Raw genomic sequence first — 16,263 nt, forward strand, 5'->3', positions numbered from 1 at the left:
ATAACAAATAATTTGGAGTAGCACAATGACAAAATTGCAAAATAAAATCTGTATATATCACTACCTTTAATAAAAATTTAATTTTGATTATTTTACTTATTTGTCTTAGATCAACAGTTAGGTTGGGGAAAATATATGGCTATATGCCAACAAAAATAATAAATTAAAAACATTAATAAACTATCTTAATATTAGCAAAAGAAAGACTAATTAGAAAATTTAAATTTATAGTTTCAGTTACATTATTGTTAAGGATATGTTGATTCTAAAAGGTTTATTATGCATTATTAACAGGGATTAGCACATCAAAATATGAGTTAATTCCAGAGGTTTCTGATACATAATAATTATTGAGTGTCTTCTATATAGAAAACACCATCCTGAGGTGGACTCAACCTTTTCATATTATTGAAAAACACCCTTGAGGACACTGATTGTATCACTTCTCACCACTGGCAGCTGGTTGGCGTAGTGAGGTGTTAAAAATTCTTTAGAGGCACAAGAGGATATTTCTGAAAATAGATGAAACTAATTCTAGAGTATAGGGTACACTCTAACTCTAAACTTTTTGTATAACAACTCTGTAAAAAGGAATTAGAATTGATCATCTGGCTTTATCCCATATACTTACTATATACCTGTTATTTAAGTTAAAATTATTATGACAGTCCTTATTCATAACTTTTAATTGATTTCCCCCCAGTTTCATTTATTTTATTGGCATTTAACCCCACTGATTTATTTAGTCATTTATTCCACCTGCTTCACTAAAAAAGACAGTGTTAGGTGGTTGTAGCATTTCTTTTTTTTTTTTTTGAGACAGAGTCTCGCTTTGTTCAGCCTAGCTCACAGCAACCTCAAACTCCTGGGCTCAAGTGATCCTTCTGCCTCAGCCTCCCAAGTAGCTGGGACTACAGGCATGCGCCACCATGTCCAGCTAATTTTTTGTATATATATTAGTTGGCCAATTGATTTCTTTCTATTTATAGTAGAGACGGGGTCTCACTATTACTCAGGCTGGTTTTGAACTCCTGACCTCGAGCAATCCACCCGCCTCGGCCTCCCAGAGTGCTAGGATTACAGGCGTGAGCCACCATGCCCGGCCGGTTGTAGCATTTCTTATAATAAGACTTAATAGCAGGGAATTTTAATTAAATATCAGATCAATAAATCACTAGGTAGAATTAATCAGCTACAAAACAGGTAAATTTAAATAAAAGAATAATAATTGTGAACAAAAACAACTCCAAAAACAAATTAAAATATTTGTTATCCTCAAGAAGTAATCTTCATATTATATTTGATTATCTGATTCCAGTGTGATCTTCAAGGGAATTTTTGATGGAAGATGTTTAACTCTGTCATCCAAAACTGGATTTTACTGACTAAAATAAGGGAATATCAATACCTAGTATGCTCTAGGGGTGGTGGGAATAACTCTGGCATTTCTCTGCTGATATTAAGGATAAAAATAAGGTCTTTATTTCTAATTCTTTAGTGACAAATGCCGAGACGCACAGACAAGAGCTTCAAATAAGTAAAATGAAATCCAGTTATAAAAATTAAGTCAATATGTAGATGCCACATATTTTCAGTTAATTTAATATAAATTTTATATTTTATATATATAATTTCATATAAATATTAAAACAGTGCTTATCAAACTGTAACACAGATAACACAAAAGCTCTTACTAATAAAATAACTATATTTTACATATGTCTGTAGTGTCTTATAAAAATAATTGCTTGCTTATATTTATCTCTTCCATTAGGTCCTGCATTTCCTTCTACTAACCTTAATTAACATAGTTGATATAAAGAGAGTAGGATTAAGCAATCAAGGATAACAGGTAACCTCAAGAGTCATTTGGGTGAATTACTGGAGGGAGGCTCCACCATCTGTTCTAGATATAAATGCTTTTTTTAATCTCCTCAATCTCTTTTTTCCAGTCTTTCTCCTTCTTCCTTCTGATTTTCTTATTCTTTACCTTTTCTTAGCTTTACTCCTCTCTTCTGTACCTCTCCTTTAAAACCTCTACATTAACTATTCATCTAATGTCATTCTGTAGTACTTTTAGCAGCATGTAGCCCTAAAAGGAGTTGCCCTCTGCCCTGCATGGTGGCTCACGCCTGTAATCCTAGCACTCTGGGAGGCCAAGGTGGGCAGTTAGTTTGAGCTCAGGAGTTGAGACCAGCCTGAGCAAGAGCGAGACCCCGTCTCTACTAAAAAAAATAGAAAGAAATTAGCTGGACAACTAAAAGTATATAATACATATATATATATATATAAATTAGCTGGGCATGGTGGCGCAGCCTGTAGTCCCAGCTACTCAGGAGGCTGAGGCAGGAGGATCGCTTGACCCCAGGAGTTTGAGGTTGCTGTGAGCTATGCTGATGCCACTGCACTCTAGCCCAGGCAACAGAATGAGACTCTGTCTCAAAAAGAAAAAGGAGAAGTTGCCCTCTATCAGAAAGACTATAAAACCTTCCTTCAATCAACATTTATTGACCATCTACTACATGTCATCACCCGTGCAAGTCTCTAAATAGAGAAAAGTAGGATAGTTTCTGCCATAGAGGCATTTAAAGGCTTAGGGAACTGATAAAATAAATTATAAAAATTAAAGTTAGGTGCCAAATGGTGGTATGATGATAAAGCAACTAAGTCCTTTCATTTTTAAACAGTAAGTTGTATTATTTCTCTTACTCAACAAAGCCACTGATATACTTGGTGATGAAAGACAAGGGGTGTGCGGAAAATCTGATAAAGAGATACAGCATTATCTGAGGAGTTGTGGGAACCCTAACTGAAGGGTGGGAGGTGAAGTCTAATTATTCAAGGGTTGTAAGGATACACGTCTCAAAGAAAGCAGGTCAGACCCAAACATGATAAAGCCCTCCACTACAGTTAAAGAAAACTTTTATTGACAGCTGAACACACACTGCAGTGAGTACAGATGCTGAAAAGTCACTTCTAAACCTCAATGGGTATAGTTTTTAAGGTCTGTATTTTCTAAACATTAGCATGTCTCTAATAGAAACTTTTGTTTCAACAACTACGTTAATCTAAAGAAGCAGCCTAAAGAGGATGACCTTTTCTAAATAACCTTTTCTAAAACCTCAAGAGGTCAGCTATCAACATACACAGTAAATCAAAAGAGGCTAACTTAATAAAATATTTTTTAAAAGCAAACTCCAAAACTCCAATATCTCTGAAGCAGCTAAAAGCAGCTAAATCATTAGTGGATCTGAAAAGCTGCTATTATTTTAAGATTCTTTTTTCCAGAAATCATGTATGAATATACCAATATATGGTCTGTCCTTATGTTAAAATGTGGCAAGACATTAGTAGGAAAATTAATTCTTTTCTTTTTCACTGAATTTCTCAAATGGAAAGAAAAATAATTTTTAAAGGCTTAATAAAAAACAGAAAGATATAAGTCATGAGGGTGGAACCAAAAAAAAAAAAAAAAAAAAAACCAGAAAGATGTAAATCACACACACTTAGTATATCTGGAAAGAAAACAATTGTTTACATTGCCCCTGGTTCTTCAGTATTTAGATAAGGAAACCATTAACAAAACTGCTCAAATTAATCTATATACACAAAAAAATGAAAGATGAGAAGGAGAGAAGCAATTCCCCCCAAAATTCCAAACTTTATGACTGCAATTGTTTTAGAAAAACAGCTGTCTAAAGTATTTCAAACCAAAGCCACAGGAATGTGAGAGAGGTTATTAAAGTTTTGAAGATTAAATAATGCAATAAAAATTAATCATCTTCCTTTCCTGAATCCAAAAAGAGGTTTCATTTTCCAAAAAGCATATTATATGATCAGGCATGAGTGCCCAGGTAGCATATGATCATGTCCAAATGCACTTACTCACTGCTACATTTAAATACAACCAAATAAAATGGCAGCTAGAAAACAAAAGCTATCTAAACTTGAGATATCTTTTAATATAAAAGCATCCCCTCAAAATGTGCCAAGTTATTTATAATAGTAACTCCCTCTCCTTCTTCCCCACCCCATATATGATTCAAAATATGAAACTAAGAAAACATTCATCATCTTACGTTATCTAAAGCTACTTGAACTAGAAATCTAAGCATTCATGAAATTGATACAGAAATGTGAAGTTTTACATATTAAACCAAACATACTTGGGGGCATGATCTAGTTATATTTTTGCATTCAAAATGTTACAATATTTTTGGTTTTTTTTTAAATAATTTCAACCTTATTTTATTTTACAAACATATTATAAAACCTTGGCAGGTTACAATTTCCCACCTCTACCCTCCTCTCTTCTCTCTTCAGCTTCTAAACCACAAAGTTCATCATCTATTTCATAGACCAAAAAAAATACCTAAAACACTTTTATTGTTGCTTTGAGTTTTCAAGTTGTAAATGCACACATTTATAGTGTGCCTCAGAGTTAGATTACATGACCTATTTAGTTAACTCTGGAGATGCCAGTTTAAGCACAAGACACATGCAGACATTCACTAATGTTTTTTGATGAGTGTACAAGTAGCAGAACTTTATTTTCAGAATTTGCAATTCAACTCTTCAATCAATTTTTTGCTCCATTAAAACTTCATCATCTTTATATACAAAGCAACAGGTTTTGTGGTCTTAAGAGTTACTTGATCAATCTAGATATAAGTTGATAAAGTATAAATTGAGACTAGATAGTACTGACCTAAAAATAAATCTTAAAACACTTTATCTGGAAAGAAAACAAGTGTTTACATTGCTCCAGTGTTAAGGAAACCATTAACAAAAGTGTTCAAATTAATCCTATATACACATAAAATGAAAGATGAGAAGCAAAGAAGCAATTTCTAAACCAATAGTAAATAAGCTAACTAAATTTCCTTTCCTACCCAAAAAGAAAGTGTATAGGAATCAGCCAGATACAATATATAGCTCATGCCTGTAAAAAATTTTAAATCTAGGCCGGGCGCTGTGGCTCACGCCTGTAATCCTAGCTCTTGGGAGGCCGAGGCGGGCGGATTGCTCAAGGTCAGGAGTTCAAAACCAGCCTGAGCAAGAGCGAGACCCCGTCTCTACTATAAATAGAAAGAAATTAATTGGCCAACTGATATATATATATATATATATATATATATAAAATTAGCCGGGCATGGTGGCGCATGCCTGTAGTCCCAGCTACCTGGGAGGCTGAGGCAGAAGGATCACTCAAGCCCAGGAGTTTGAGGTTGCTGTGAACTAGGCTGACGCCACGGCACTCACTCTAGCCTGGGCAACAAAGCGAGACTCTGTCTCAAAAAAAAAAAAAAAAAAAATTTTAAATCTATATTTAAAATATTTAAAATTTAAAAAATTTTAAATCTATATTTAACCAAAATAAATTTCTTAAACTAAGCTAATTTGGAATTTAACATGACTCTGTTTCCTGAAAGATTTTAAGGACCACCTGTACATTTGAAAAAATGTAATTATTAACTTCTATTACATTTTTATTTAAATGCCTACTGTCGGAAGGGTTAAAAAAACTTTGCAATTTTGTAGTTTCCTGTTGATTAATGGTTAGATGAGCAAACGTTTTTTACTCACACCACCCTCTACTGGTAGCTCAAGAGAAAACCTTTCTAATGTAACATGACAGATTATATTAGTTAAGTGTGATCCCCCACCATCTGCATACAAATTCTCAGGAAATCTTGTTAAAATACAACTTCCCTACTTTGCACAATATCTACAGATATTTTCAATTCGGTTAGCCTGGGTTAAGACCTTAAACTTTATATTTTTAAATTCCCCAACAAACAAGTTGAGAATCACTGGCTTGGTTATTAATAGTAATACCAACAGCTTACTTTCAAAGCATGATAACCCTGTGAAATGATGGGAAGGTATTATTATGCCTGCTTTATAAATGATGACTGAGGCTCAAAAATAGCTTTAATAATTTGCCTCAGGTCACATGCAAAAGGTAGCAGAACCACCAATGTTTTCTTATTCCTAGGGTTATGTAACCTTAAGAAGAAAGAATAATAAAATTTTTTACCCTTAAAATTCAAGTAATCATTTCTTTTAGAAACAGCTTACGTAAGCAATATATGCTATAACTTCTCAACCCTCGCTTAGAGAGTCTGTAGAAATGCCTATGCCCAAGCCCAAATACTTTTTTTTTTTTTAACTCCCAGATGATTATACTATAAACCCCACCAGGGCTAAGAACCACTTAGGTCAGTGATGTTCAGCCTTTAATATGCCAGAATCACCTAGAAGACAAAGACTACTGGGCCTCATGCCCAGAGTTTCTAACTGAATAAATGTGAGAGGGCCTGAGAATCTGTACTTTTAACAGGTTCAGGCTGGTGATGATGCTGGTCTTCTGACTACACCTTGAGAACCACTACATAAGCTAGTATGTAGTGGCTACATTGGCTAGTGGTTCTCAACCCTGTCTACACATTAGAATCACCTACAGAAAATTTTAAATTCTTGACAGCCAGCCACACCCTGGACCACTTACATCACAATCTTTGGGATGGACCTGCAGGCATCAATATTTTTTAAAGCTCCTAAAATTAAAAAGGTTTCTCTACAGCAGAGAGCCATTAATATGCTAGTAGATATACAGTGATTTCCCAAGAAGGTAGTATAGTATGCAAATATCTCCAAAGCTTTGTGAACCAGAAACACTTTAGTCAAGTCATAATTAAAGGCTCCAAATGTGTGAAATACTAGCCACAAGATGGAAGTGGAAACTGGTGCATGCCCTGAGACACTCTTCTCCAGCTCATCTTTTGCCAGATCCTTCCTCCCTCCATTGCATACATATCCCTATTAAAACACTAATACTTTTTGGTTGCAATGATCTGTTTTAACGTGACTACAAGTTGTTTGGAGTCAGAGGTTACATCTTATTTATCTTTGGTTCTCCAGTGCCTAGTATGATACAAGCATAACTGGTGCTCAATTAACATTTGTTGAGTGAATACAGATTTATATCCTTACTTTCTGTAGAGAAGGTATTGTAAAGCATGACTTTTATGCAATCTAGAATGAGCAACAGTTTATTTTATATAGCTAAAACCAGAACTGAGTATTTCACCCTCATAGGGCTACTCTTACTTAATATTTTTTTAAGTTATAAAGGGACTATTTGCACTTAGAGGTAACATTTAACTTACCTTAGGATTTGCCATATTTTTAATTAATTAATAATTTAAGGATGGCAAAAGCCTTTGAAAATTTTTTATTTAAGAGTAATTTAGGCCAAGTCTGATCTAAAAAGAGGTAAAAAATGCCTTTTCTATTAACAATGAGATGAAGTTTCCAAAAACTATTAAGGAAAAAAATATATGTTTTGAAAAATCCAAGTTTCTCAAACTTGGACATAGCAAAATCAATTGTTTTGTTTTCGTTTTTTTAATTTGTAAAGAATAGTATTTTTCTATTAGCAAATTGTGTATCTAATTCAGGTCAAACAATTTTGGTATATACCAATACAACTGCAAAATTTAGAATTATCTTCCTTTAGTGCCACAAAGAAAGCATTTCATTTCATGCTATAAGGTGCTATGGTCAATTCTATGGCTTTCTGGCACTATATTTTGTATATGCATCATAAATATTTAAAATATTATAATCACATATAGTATAAATCTTGAAGCATCATAAGACTATGCTGCTTCTCAAACTTATTTCAGTTTGTAATTTTGTGAAATTGTTTGGAGGAAACAAATCATGTGGAAAAATGTATTAATATATATTCATTTTAAAAGGGTAATACCTTAACATATATTTATTCCTTAACCACTTCGGTACGGCACTCACCAACCACGAAACCTTGCCCACAGCTGGCACTAATGGTCCGCACGGTAGTTTGTGCTGTGCATTGACTACGAGTCCGTTTTGCTCTTGTGTGATGAGGAAAGCTTGAAAGCACTGAAAGCTTATTTTACTTTACAGGCAGCTTTACTTGTAACATAAGTCGGAATAGGTAACGTATACATATGTTTTCATTACGTTATTTTTAAATGTTCACAATTTTATTTTGATAAATGAAAATTTAGAAAAGTCATATCACGGCTGTCGGCTACAGTCGATGCTCGTACCGAAGTGGTGGAGTAATTACTGAGTACCCATTATGTGCCAGGTGCTGTTCTGCGAGCTATAGTTACACAATAAAGAAAATCAAGTTCTTCATGAAGATTACAATCTGGTGGGTTTTTTGTAGAAAGGTGAAAGGTGGAAACATTCTTGTGGTCTAAACTAGAAATAAGGATTCTTTGCAGAGGAGGGAAAAAGAGTTGAATCTAAAAGTTACTAATTTATAAAACTGGCTGGAAGACTCCCAGCAACTCTGAAAAAGCTTATAAACCTAGAAGAAAGAGAGAAGTAACAAATATATGAAACTTTAAAATTAATAGTATTTACCTCTGAATTCCTTCAAGAATATCCTTCACAGCTGCCATTAACTTTTGAAGATAAATAAATGCTTCTTCAAATGAAGCTATTTTTGAAGTAGTCAGAGCTGAATTTGAGCCCAATCTTTGAAACACATCCATGCTAAAATAGTGAAAAAGAAAAGATATTCATAGGTACACATGTATTATTAATGTAATTCAAGTACTTCCATTGCCAATGTATAAAATAAAGTAACATTTATTATAAATCATCTATAATAGTGCTGATCTATTTACATTAGAAATAAAAGATAGTGATAGGCCCGGCGCGGTGGCTCACGCCTGTAATCCTAGCACTCTGGGAGGCCAAGGCGGGCGGATTGCTCAAGATAGTGACTGCGAAACCAGCCTGAGCGAGATCCCGTCCCTACTAAAAATAGAAAGAAATTAATTGACCAACTAAAAATATATATACAAAAAATTAGCCGGGCATGGTGGCGCATGCCTGTAGTCTCAGCTACTTGGGAGGCTGAGGCAGGAGGATTGCTTGAGCCCAGGAGATTGAGGTTGCTGTGAGCTAGGCTGATGCCACGGCGCTCACTCTAGCCTGGGCAACAAAGCGAGACTGTCTCAAAAAAAAAAAAAAAAAAAAAGATAGTGATATGTGAAAGTCTAGACTAACTTTCATGCAAAGGATCTAGGTCAGACACTATACAGGTCTAATCTAAAGAATCACTGTAAAAGCTATGTGAATAATGTTTCATTCTAAAAGACTGTAAGAGATAGAGGGGAAGTAATACTATGAATCTACATTCAAGTCAGTACTCAAGAAGGTAAGGATAAAGCAAAAATTAGATATCAGATTAAGTGTCTGTTGAAACTGGAAGTTTATCATAATAATTCCACTTCTAGAAATCTATTATAAATGAATAACAGTTATTCACAATCGGGCAACAATTAGTACCACCCCAAATGCCAACAATATAAGAAGTGTTAAGTAAATAGTAAATTAGCCACTTGACGAAATACCAAACTATTAAAATGATACTTATACCATCTATGGAACAGAAAAATAAAGGTATAAAAAATTTACTTATATAACATAATAACAACCATATAAAAATAAAAAAATACTGTAAGGGGGTTGAATAGTTTCCACCCAAAATTTGTGTTTATCCAGAATCTCAGGATGCGATCTTATTTTAAATAGTTTTTGCAGATGTAATCAGTTAAGTTCAAATGAAGTCACACGGGATTAGAGCCGGCCCTACTCTATGTGAAGACAAATGCAGAGATTGAAGTGGTACATGTACAAAGGCCAGGATTGCTGGCAACCTCCAGAAGAAAGGAGAAAGGCAGGGAACAGATTCTCTCTTAGAAGACCCAGAATAAGCAAGCCTGCAGACACATGGATTTCAGATGTTTGGCCTCCAGAACTGTAAGCAAATAAATTCTATTTCAAGACACCAAGTTTATGGTAATTTGTTATGGCAGTCCTAGGAAACTAATACAGGTGCCTAAAAACAAAGCTAGGTGTACTAAATAATATTAACGTTAACTCTGCTTAGTTAGTAGCACTCAAGGGAATTTTATCCTCTACATTGTTTTCCAAAGTATTATTTTTATGATTGTGGTAAAATACACATAACATAAAATTCACCATTTTGCTCATTTTAAAGAGTATAATTCAGTGGCATTTAGTACATTCATAATGTTATATAACCATCACCACGATCTAGTTACAGATCATTTTCATCATGCCAAAAGAAAATCCTAAATCCATTAAATGGTTACTCTCTATCCTCCCCCACGCCCCCCTACCAAACCCCTTCAACCACTAATCTGTTTTCTGCCTCTATGAATTTGCCTAATCTGAATATTTGTGTGTAAATTTATTTTTATTTCATTCATTGATTTATTTATTTTATTTTATTTTTGAGACAGTCTCACTCCGTTGCCCAGGCTAGAGTGCCATGGCAACAGCCTAGGTCACAGAAACCTCAAACTCCTGGGCTCAAGTGATCCTACTGCCTCAGCCTCCCCAATAGCTGGGACTATAGGCATGTGCCACCATGCCCAGCTAATTTTTTATATATATAGTTTTAGTTGTCCAGATAATTTCTTTTTATTTTTAATACAGACAGGGTCTCACTCTTGCTCAGGCTGGATCTGAACTCCTGACCTTGAGTGATCTGCCCGCCTCGACCTCCGAGTGTTAGGATTACAGGCATGAGCCACCGTGCCCAGCCTGTTTTTAAAATAAAAACCATGAACTTATTTTATTTAAAAAATATTTAACTTTTTAAGATTTTTCTACATTTAAAGCCTATTCATCATAGAAAATTTGAAAAATATAGGAAAGTAAGAAGAGAATATGTAATATCAATAGCACACCATCCAGAAATAAACATTATTAATATTCATGAGTTCTTTCTTCATCTTTTTCTGGGTATAAATGTAAATTGTAGGGGAACGAAAAGATTGAGAGAGAAAACAGAAAATATCTTCCAGGAAAGCTAACAGTAAATCAAAAGCTACATACTAGATACTATTATTCCAAATACCTTCATTACAGTTTTTATATAGAATTATAACAATTTACGTAAAAGGACGAGGGCACTAAAATTCCTCCAGGATTTATCCTAAATGACAGAATGTAGGAGAAATGTGAAAGAGATGAAGATGAGAATGGCCATAGCAGTCATAGGATTGGCAGGAACAATCTCTTGCTATAAGTACTATTATTTTAGTCCTGTCACTTCAGATAGTATCAGCAAATCCTGTTGGCTCTGCTTTTAAAATATGCCCAGCATTTGACCATCTCTACCACAGTTACCAACTCTACCACAGTTAGTCATCATCATCTTCCACTTGGATTATCACAGAAGACACCTAACTGCACTTCCGACCTCACCCTCACGACTTCAGTCTATTTTCAATATGGCAGAGCAATCTTTTAAAAATATAAACCTTGTCATTTCTTTGCTTAAAATTGTGCCATACCTTTTATTAACAGTAAAATCCCTAAATTCTTACAATGGCCAACAAGGCCTGATACCGTCAACACACTTACCCTCCCCACTTTATCTCCTCCTACTTTGCCTCTTGTTCTAGCCACACTGGCCTCCCTTCAGTTTGCTGAAATTACTAGACATATTCCTTCGAAGTCTTCAAAGTCTTTAAAATTTGGTTCCTCTGCCTGGAATGTCTTTCCTGTAAATATCTACACAGCTCACATTCTCACCTTCTCCAGAACTCAGCACAAATATAATTTTTTAAAATGAGGCCATATTCACCTGACCTCTTGCCAACCAACTACCACTGGACAACTTTTTGCAGGGAAAACATTTCTACAACCAGCAGGATGCAGAAAATGTTTTCCAAGAGTTCGTTGAATCCCGAAGCACGGATTTTTACACTACAGGAATAAACAAACTTATTTCTTGTTGGCAAAAATGATTGTAATGGTTCCTATTTTGATTAATAAAGATGTGTTTGAGCCTAGTTATAATGATTTAAAATTCATGGTCCAAAACTGCAATTACTTTTGCACCAACCTAATATTCATCTTATCTTTTCTTTCCTCTTAAAACTTCATGACCATATGAGACCTACTACAACGTGCCTGAAAATATAAAAAAAATACAATAAACCATTTTCCCTTGATTCTAGTATTTTTAGATACTCTGTAATATATTAATTATTAGATGCATGACTAAAATTTAGAAGTACTTCACTTGAAAATGTGTCTTAAGGTTGAAGAAAAATATACTGAACATGTTACTTTTTAAAAGTAACTAACATACAATATAAAGATATGTACCCTGGGTTTTCAGACTTTTTAATAGCCTGTTTATATTTTATTTGCCCAACTCTTACCATTAGAATGCAGATAAATATTTCTGCCAATGTTTCTCACTGATATTTATGTTCTCAGTACCTAGATTGTGCCTGGCACATAGCAGATGATCAGTATATGTTGGATCAATAGATGAATGAAATGAAAGAATGAATATTTGATTCAAATGTACCTGCAGTTGCTCTTATCTTTGAGAATCTGCTCTGGCATTTCTTAAAATTAAATGCTTTTGATTTTAGTTCTAGTGCAGTAAGTTTGAAACACACACCTCTTTGTATAAACTTATTACCTATCTATACATCTATATGTCTATACTTAATTATACATGTGTTCAAAATCATCTGGGCTAAATTTAAAAAAAGTATAATGGATGGCCTACATGCTAGTTCACTTAGGAATTGGCTGAAAGCAATCTTCATGGACTGGTAAGCTGGTTTACCCTGGATTCCACAACTTACAGCAAATACATAAAATATGGCTATAAAACAGTCATAATAGGGATGAAAAGTATATACAAAGATCCTATAAACACCATGGCTATTCTGATAATTAAATCTGTGAAGTCAGAAATAAGAAATGATTGCACTATTTACAGTATACTTCAATCGTTCTTTGTTCACTATTAAAAGTAAAGTTCCTCTCGCCTCCATCTCCCAAAGTGCTGGGATTACAGCCATGAACCACTGCACCCAGCAGACAATCTAGTACATCAGTAACCCAAACACTAACTATTCAATGAGTAACAGTAATAGAGTCCTATATCACTTAATGACAAGGATACATTCTGAGAAATGCAGTTAGGCAATTCTGTCATTGTGTGAACATCATAGTGTGTACTTACACAAACCTAGATGGTACCTACTACACACCTAAGCTATACTGTATAGCCTAATGCCCCTAGGCTACAAACCAGTACAGCATGGTACTATATACTAAACACTGTAGGCAACTGTAACATAATGCTAAGCATCTGTGTATCTAAATATATCTAAATACAGAACAGGTACAGCAAAAATATGATATTTAATCTTATGAGATCACTGTCGTATATGTGAGTCCATTGTTGACTGAAACATCATTATGTGGCATAAAACTATAATGGAAAACCCTAAAAAAAAGACAAACCTTTATCTAGACTATGTAAAGAGAAGATTCAAATAAAATCAGAGATGAAAAAGTAGTCATTACAACTGATACCACAGAAATACAAAGGGCCATAGAGACTACTATGAACAACTATTCACCAGCAAATCTAATAACAAAGAAGAAATAAATTCCTAGACACATAAAAAAAATTAGAAAGCCTAAAAAAGACCAATAACAAGTAACAAGACTGAAGCAATAGTAAGTAGAGACTCTACCATCAAAGAAAGCTCAAGATCTGATGGCTTCATTGCTGAATTCTACCAAACATTTAAAGAACTAATACCAATTCTCCTCAAATTATTCCAGAAAACTTAAGAGGAGGGAATACTTTCAAACTCATTTTATGAGGCCAGCATTATCCTGATTCCAAAACTAAACAAAGACACAACAACAAAAAACCACAGCCAATATCCCTGATAAATGAAAGTGCAAAAATTCTCAACAAGATACTAACAAACTGAATTCAAACATCATTCTCTATGATCAAGTGGGATTCAACCCAGGGATACAGGATGGCTCAACTTACCACAAATCAATAAATGTGATACACCACATCAACAGAAAGAAAGACAAAAACCATAATCATTACAATAGATGCTGAAAAAGCAAAAACAAAATTCAACATCCCTTTGTGATAAAAACTCTCAACAAATTAGGTATAGAAGGTATGTGTCTCAACACAATAAAGGCAATATATGACAAACCCACAACTAACATCATACTGAAAGGGGAAATGCTGAAAGCTTTTCCTCTAAGATCAAGAACAAGACAAGGATGACCACTTTCACCAATTCTATTCCACATAGTACTGGAAGTTCTAGCCAGAGCAATTAGTAAAGAAAAAGAAACAAAAGAAATCCAAATTGGAAAGAAGGAAGTCAAATTGTCCCTGTTTGCAGACAGTATGATTTTATATATAGAAAACCCTAAAACTCCACCAAAAATCTTTTAGAACCAATAAATTCAATAAAGTTGCAGGATGCAAAATCAACATACAAAAATCAGTAGAATTTCTATATGCCAATAACAAACTAACTGAAAGAGAAATAAAGAAAGCAATTCCATTTACAATAGCTACACAAAAAGTAAGATACCTAGGAATAAACTTAGCCAAGGAGATGAAAGATCTTTATACTGAAACCTATAAAACAGTAATGGCCGGGCGTGGTGGCTCACGCCTGTAATCCTAGCTCTCTGGGAGGCTGAGGCGGGCGGATTGCTCAAGGTCAGGAGTTCAAAACCAGCCTGAGCAAGACCTCGTCTCTACTATAAAATAGAAAGAAATTAATTGGCCAACTGATTTATATATGTAAAAAATTAGCCGGGCATGGTGGCACATGCCTGTAGTCCCAGCTACTCGGGAGGCTGAGGCAGTAGGATTGCTTGAGCCCAGGAGTTTGAGGTTGCTGTGAGCTAGGCTGATGCCACGGCACTCACTCTAGCCTGGGCAACAAAGTGAGACTCTGTCTCAAAAAAAAAAAAAAAAAAGAAAAAGAAAACAGTAATGAAAAAAACTGAAGAGGACACAATATATGGAAAGAAATCCCATGTTTATAGACTGGAAGAATTAATATTGTTAAAATGATCAAAAAAAAAATGATCATACTATGCAAAGTGATCTACAAATTTAATGCAATCTCTATCAAAATACCAATGACATTCTTCACAAATATAGGAAAAAAATCCAAAAATTCATATGGAACCAAAAGATCCCAACAGCCAAAGTACTTCTGAGCAAAAAGGAACAAAGCTGGAGGCATCACATATCAAAATATACTACAAAGATTTAGCAAACAAAACAGTATGGGGTACTGACATAAAATAGACACATAGACCAATGGAACAGAATGGGGAGCCCAGAAAGAAATTAACACACCCATAGTCAATTGATTTTTGACAAAAGTGCCAAGAACATACATTGGGAAAAAGACAATCTCTTCAATAAGTGAAGCTAGGAAAATTGGCTAGCTAGGAAAATTTCCTAGTGAAGCTAGGAAAATCCACATGCAGAAGAATGGCACTAGACCCATATCTCCAACCATATACCAAACAAGTCAACTCAAAATGGATTAAAGACTTCAATGTAAAACTTGAAACTATGACACTACTAGAAAAAAATATAGGGGAAACAACACATGGCAACGGGCTGGACAAAATTGTTTTAATAAGACCTCTAAATCATAGGCAACAAAACTAAAAATAGAAAAATGGGATTAAATCAAACTAAAACTAAAAAGGCTTTGCACAGCAAAAGCAGCAATTAAGAATGAAAAGACAATGTACGAAATGGGAGAAAATATCTGCAAACTAAACATTTGACAGGGGGTCAATATTCAGAATATATAAGGAACTTAACAGCAAAAACAACAAATAACCTGATTAAGAATGAGCAAAAGAACTTAAAAAATAAAGATTTTCAAAAGAAGAAATAAAAATGGCCAACAAATATATGACAAAATGAAAATCAAAACCACAATGAGATACCACTTCACTCCATTTAGAATGGCTACTATCAAAAAGACAAAAGAAAACAAGTGTTGGCAAGGATATAGAGAAAAGGGTACGCTTACACACTGTTGGCAGGATTGTGAATTAATACAGCTATTATAGTAAACAGTGGAGGTTCCTCAAAAAATTAAAAATAGAACTACCATATGATCTAGCAAACCCACTATGGGGTACATATCCAAAGGAAATGAAATCAGTATGTCAAAGAGATACCTACACTCCAGTGTTTATTATAGCATTATTTACAATAGCCAAGATATGAAATCAATCTAAGTGTCCATCAACAGATGAATGGATAAAGAAAAGGTAATATACATAAAATGGAATACTTTTCAGGCATAAAAAACAAATGAAATCCTG

General features: G+C 34.3%; 1 protein-coding gene across 2 annotated transcripts in view; it reads right to left on the minus strand.

Moving 5' to 3' along the window:
• Positions 1–16,263, minus strand: part of SWT1 (SWT1 RNA endoribonuclease homolog) — an 81,867-nt gene that overhangs the window by 22,257 nt on the left and 43,347 nt on the right. For both annotated transcript variants that reach the window (XM_075997020.1, XM_012736308.3), the window contains exon 16: positions 8,422–8,553. In XM_075997020.1, the coding sequence (XP_075853135.1) occupies positions 8,422–8,553 (132 nt within the window). The remainder of the gene's footprint in view (positions 1–8,421; positions 8,554–16,263) is intronic.

The sequence above is a fragment of the Microcebus murinus genome, chromosome 23 (assembly GCF_040939455.1).
Source record: "Microcebus murinus isolate Inina chromosome 23, M.murinus_Inina_mat1.0, whole genome shotgun sequence".
Lineage (NCBI taxonomy): Eukaryota > Metazoa > Chordata > Mammalia > Primates > Cheirogaleidae > Microcebus > Microcebus murinus.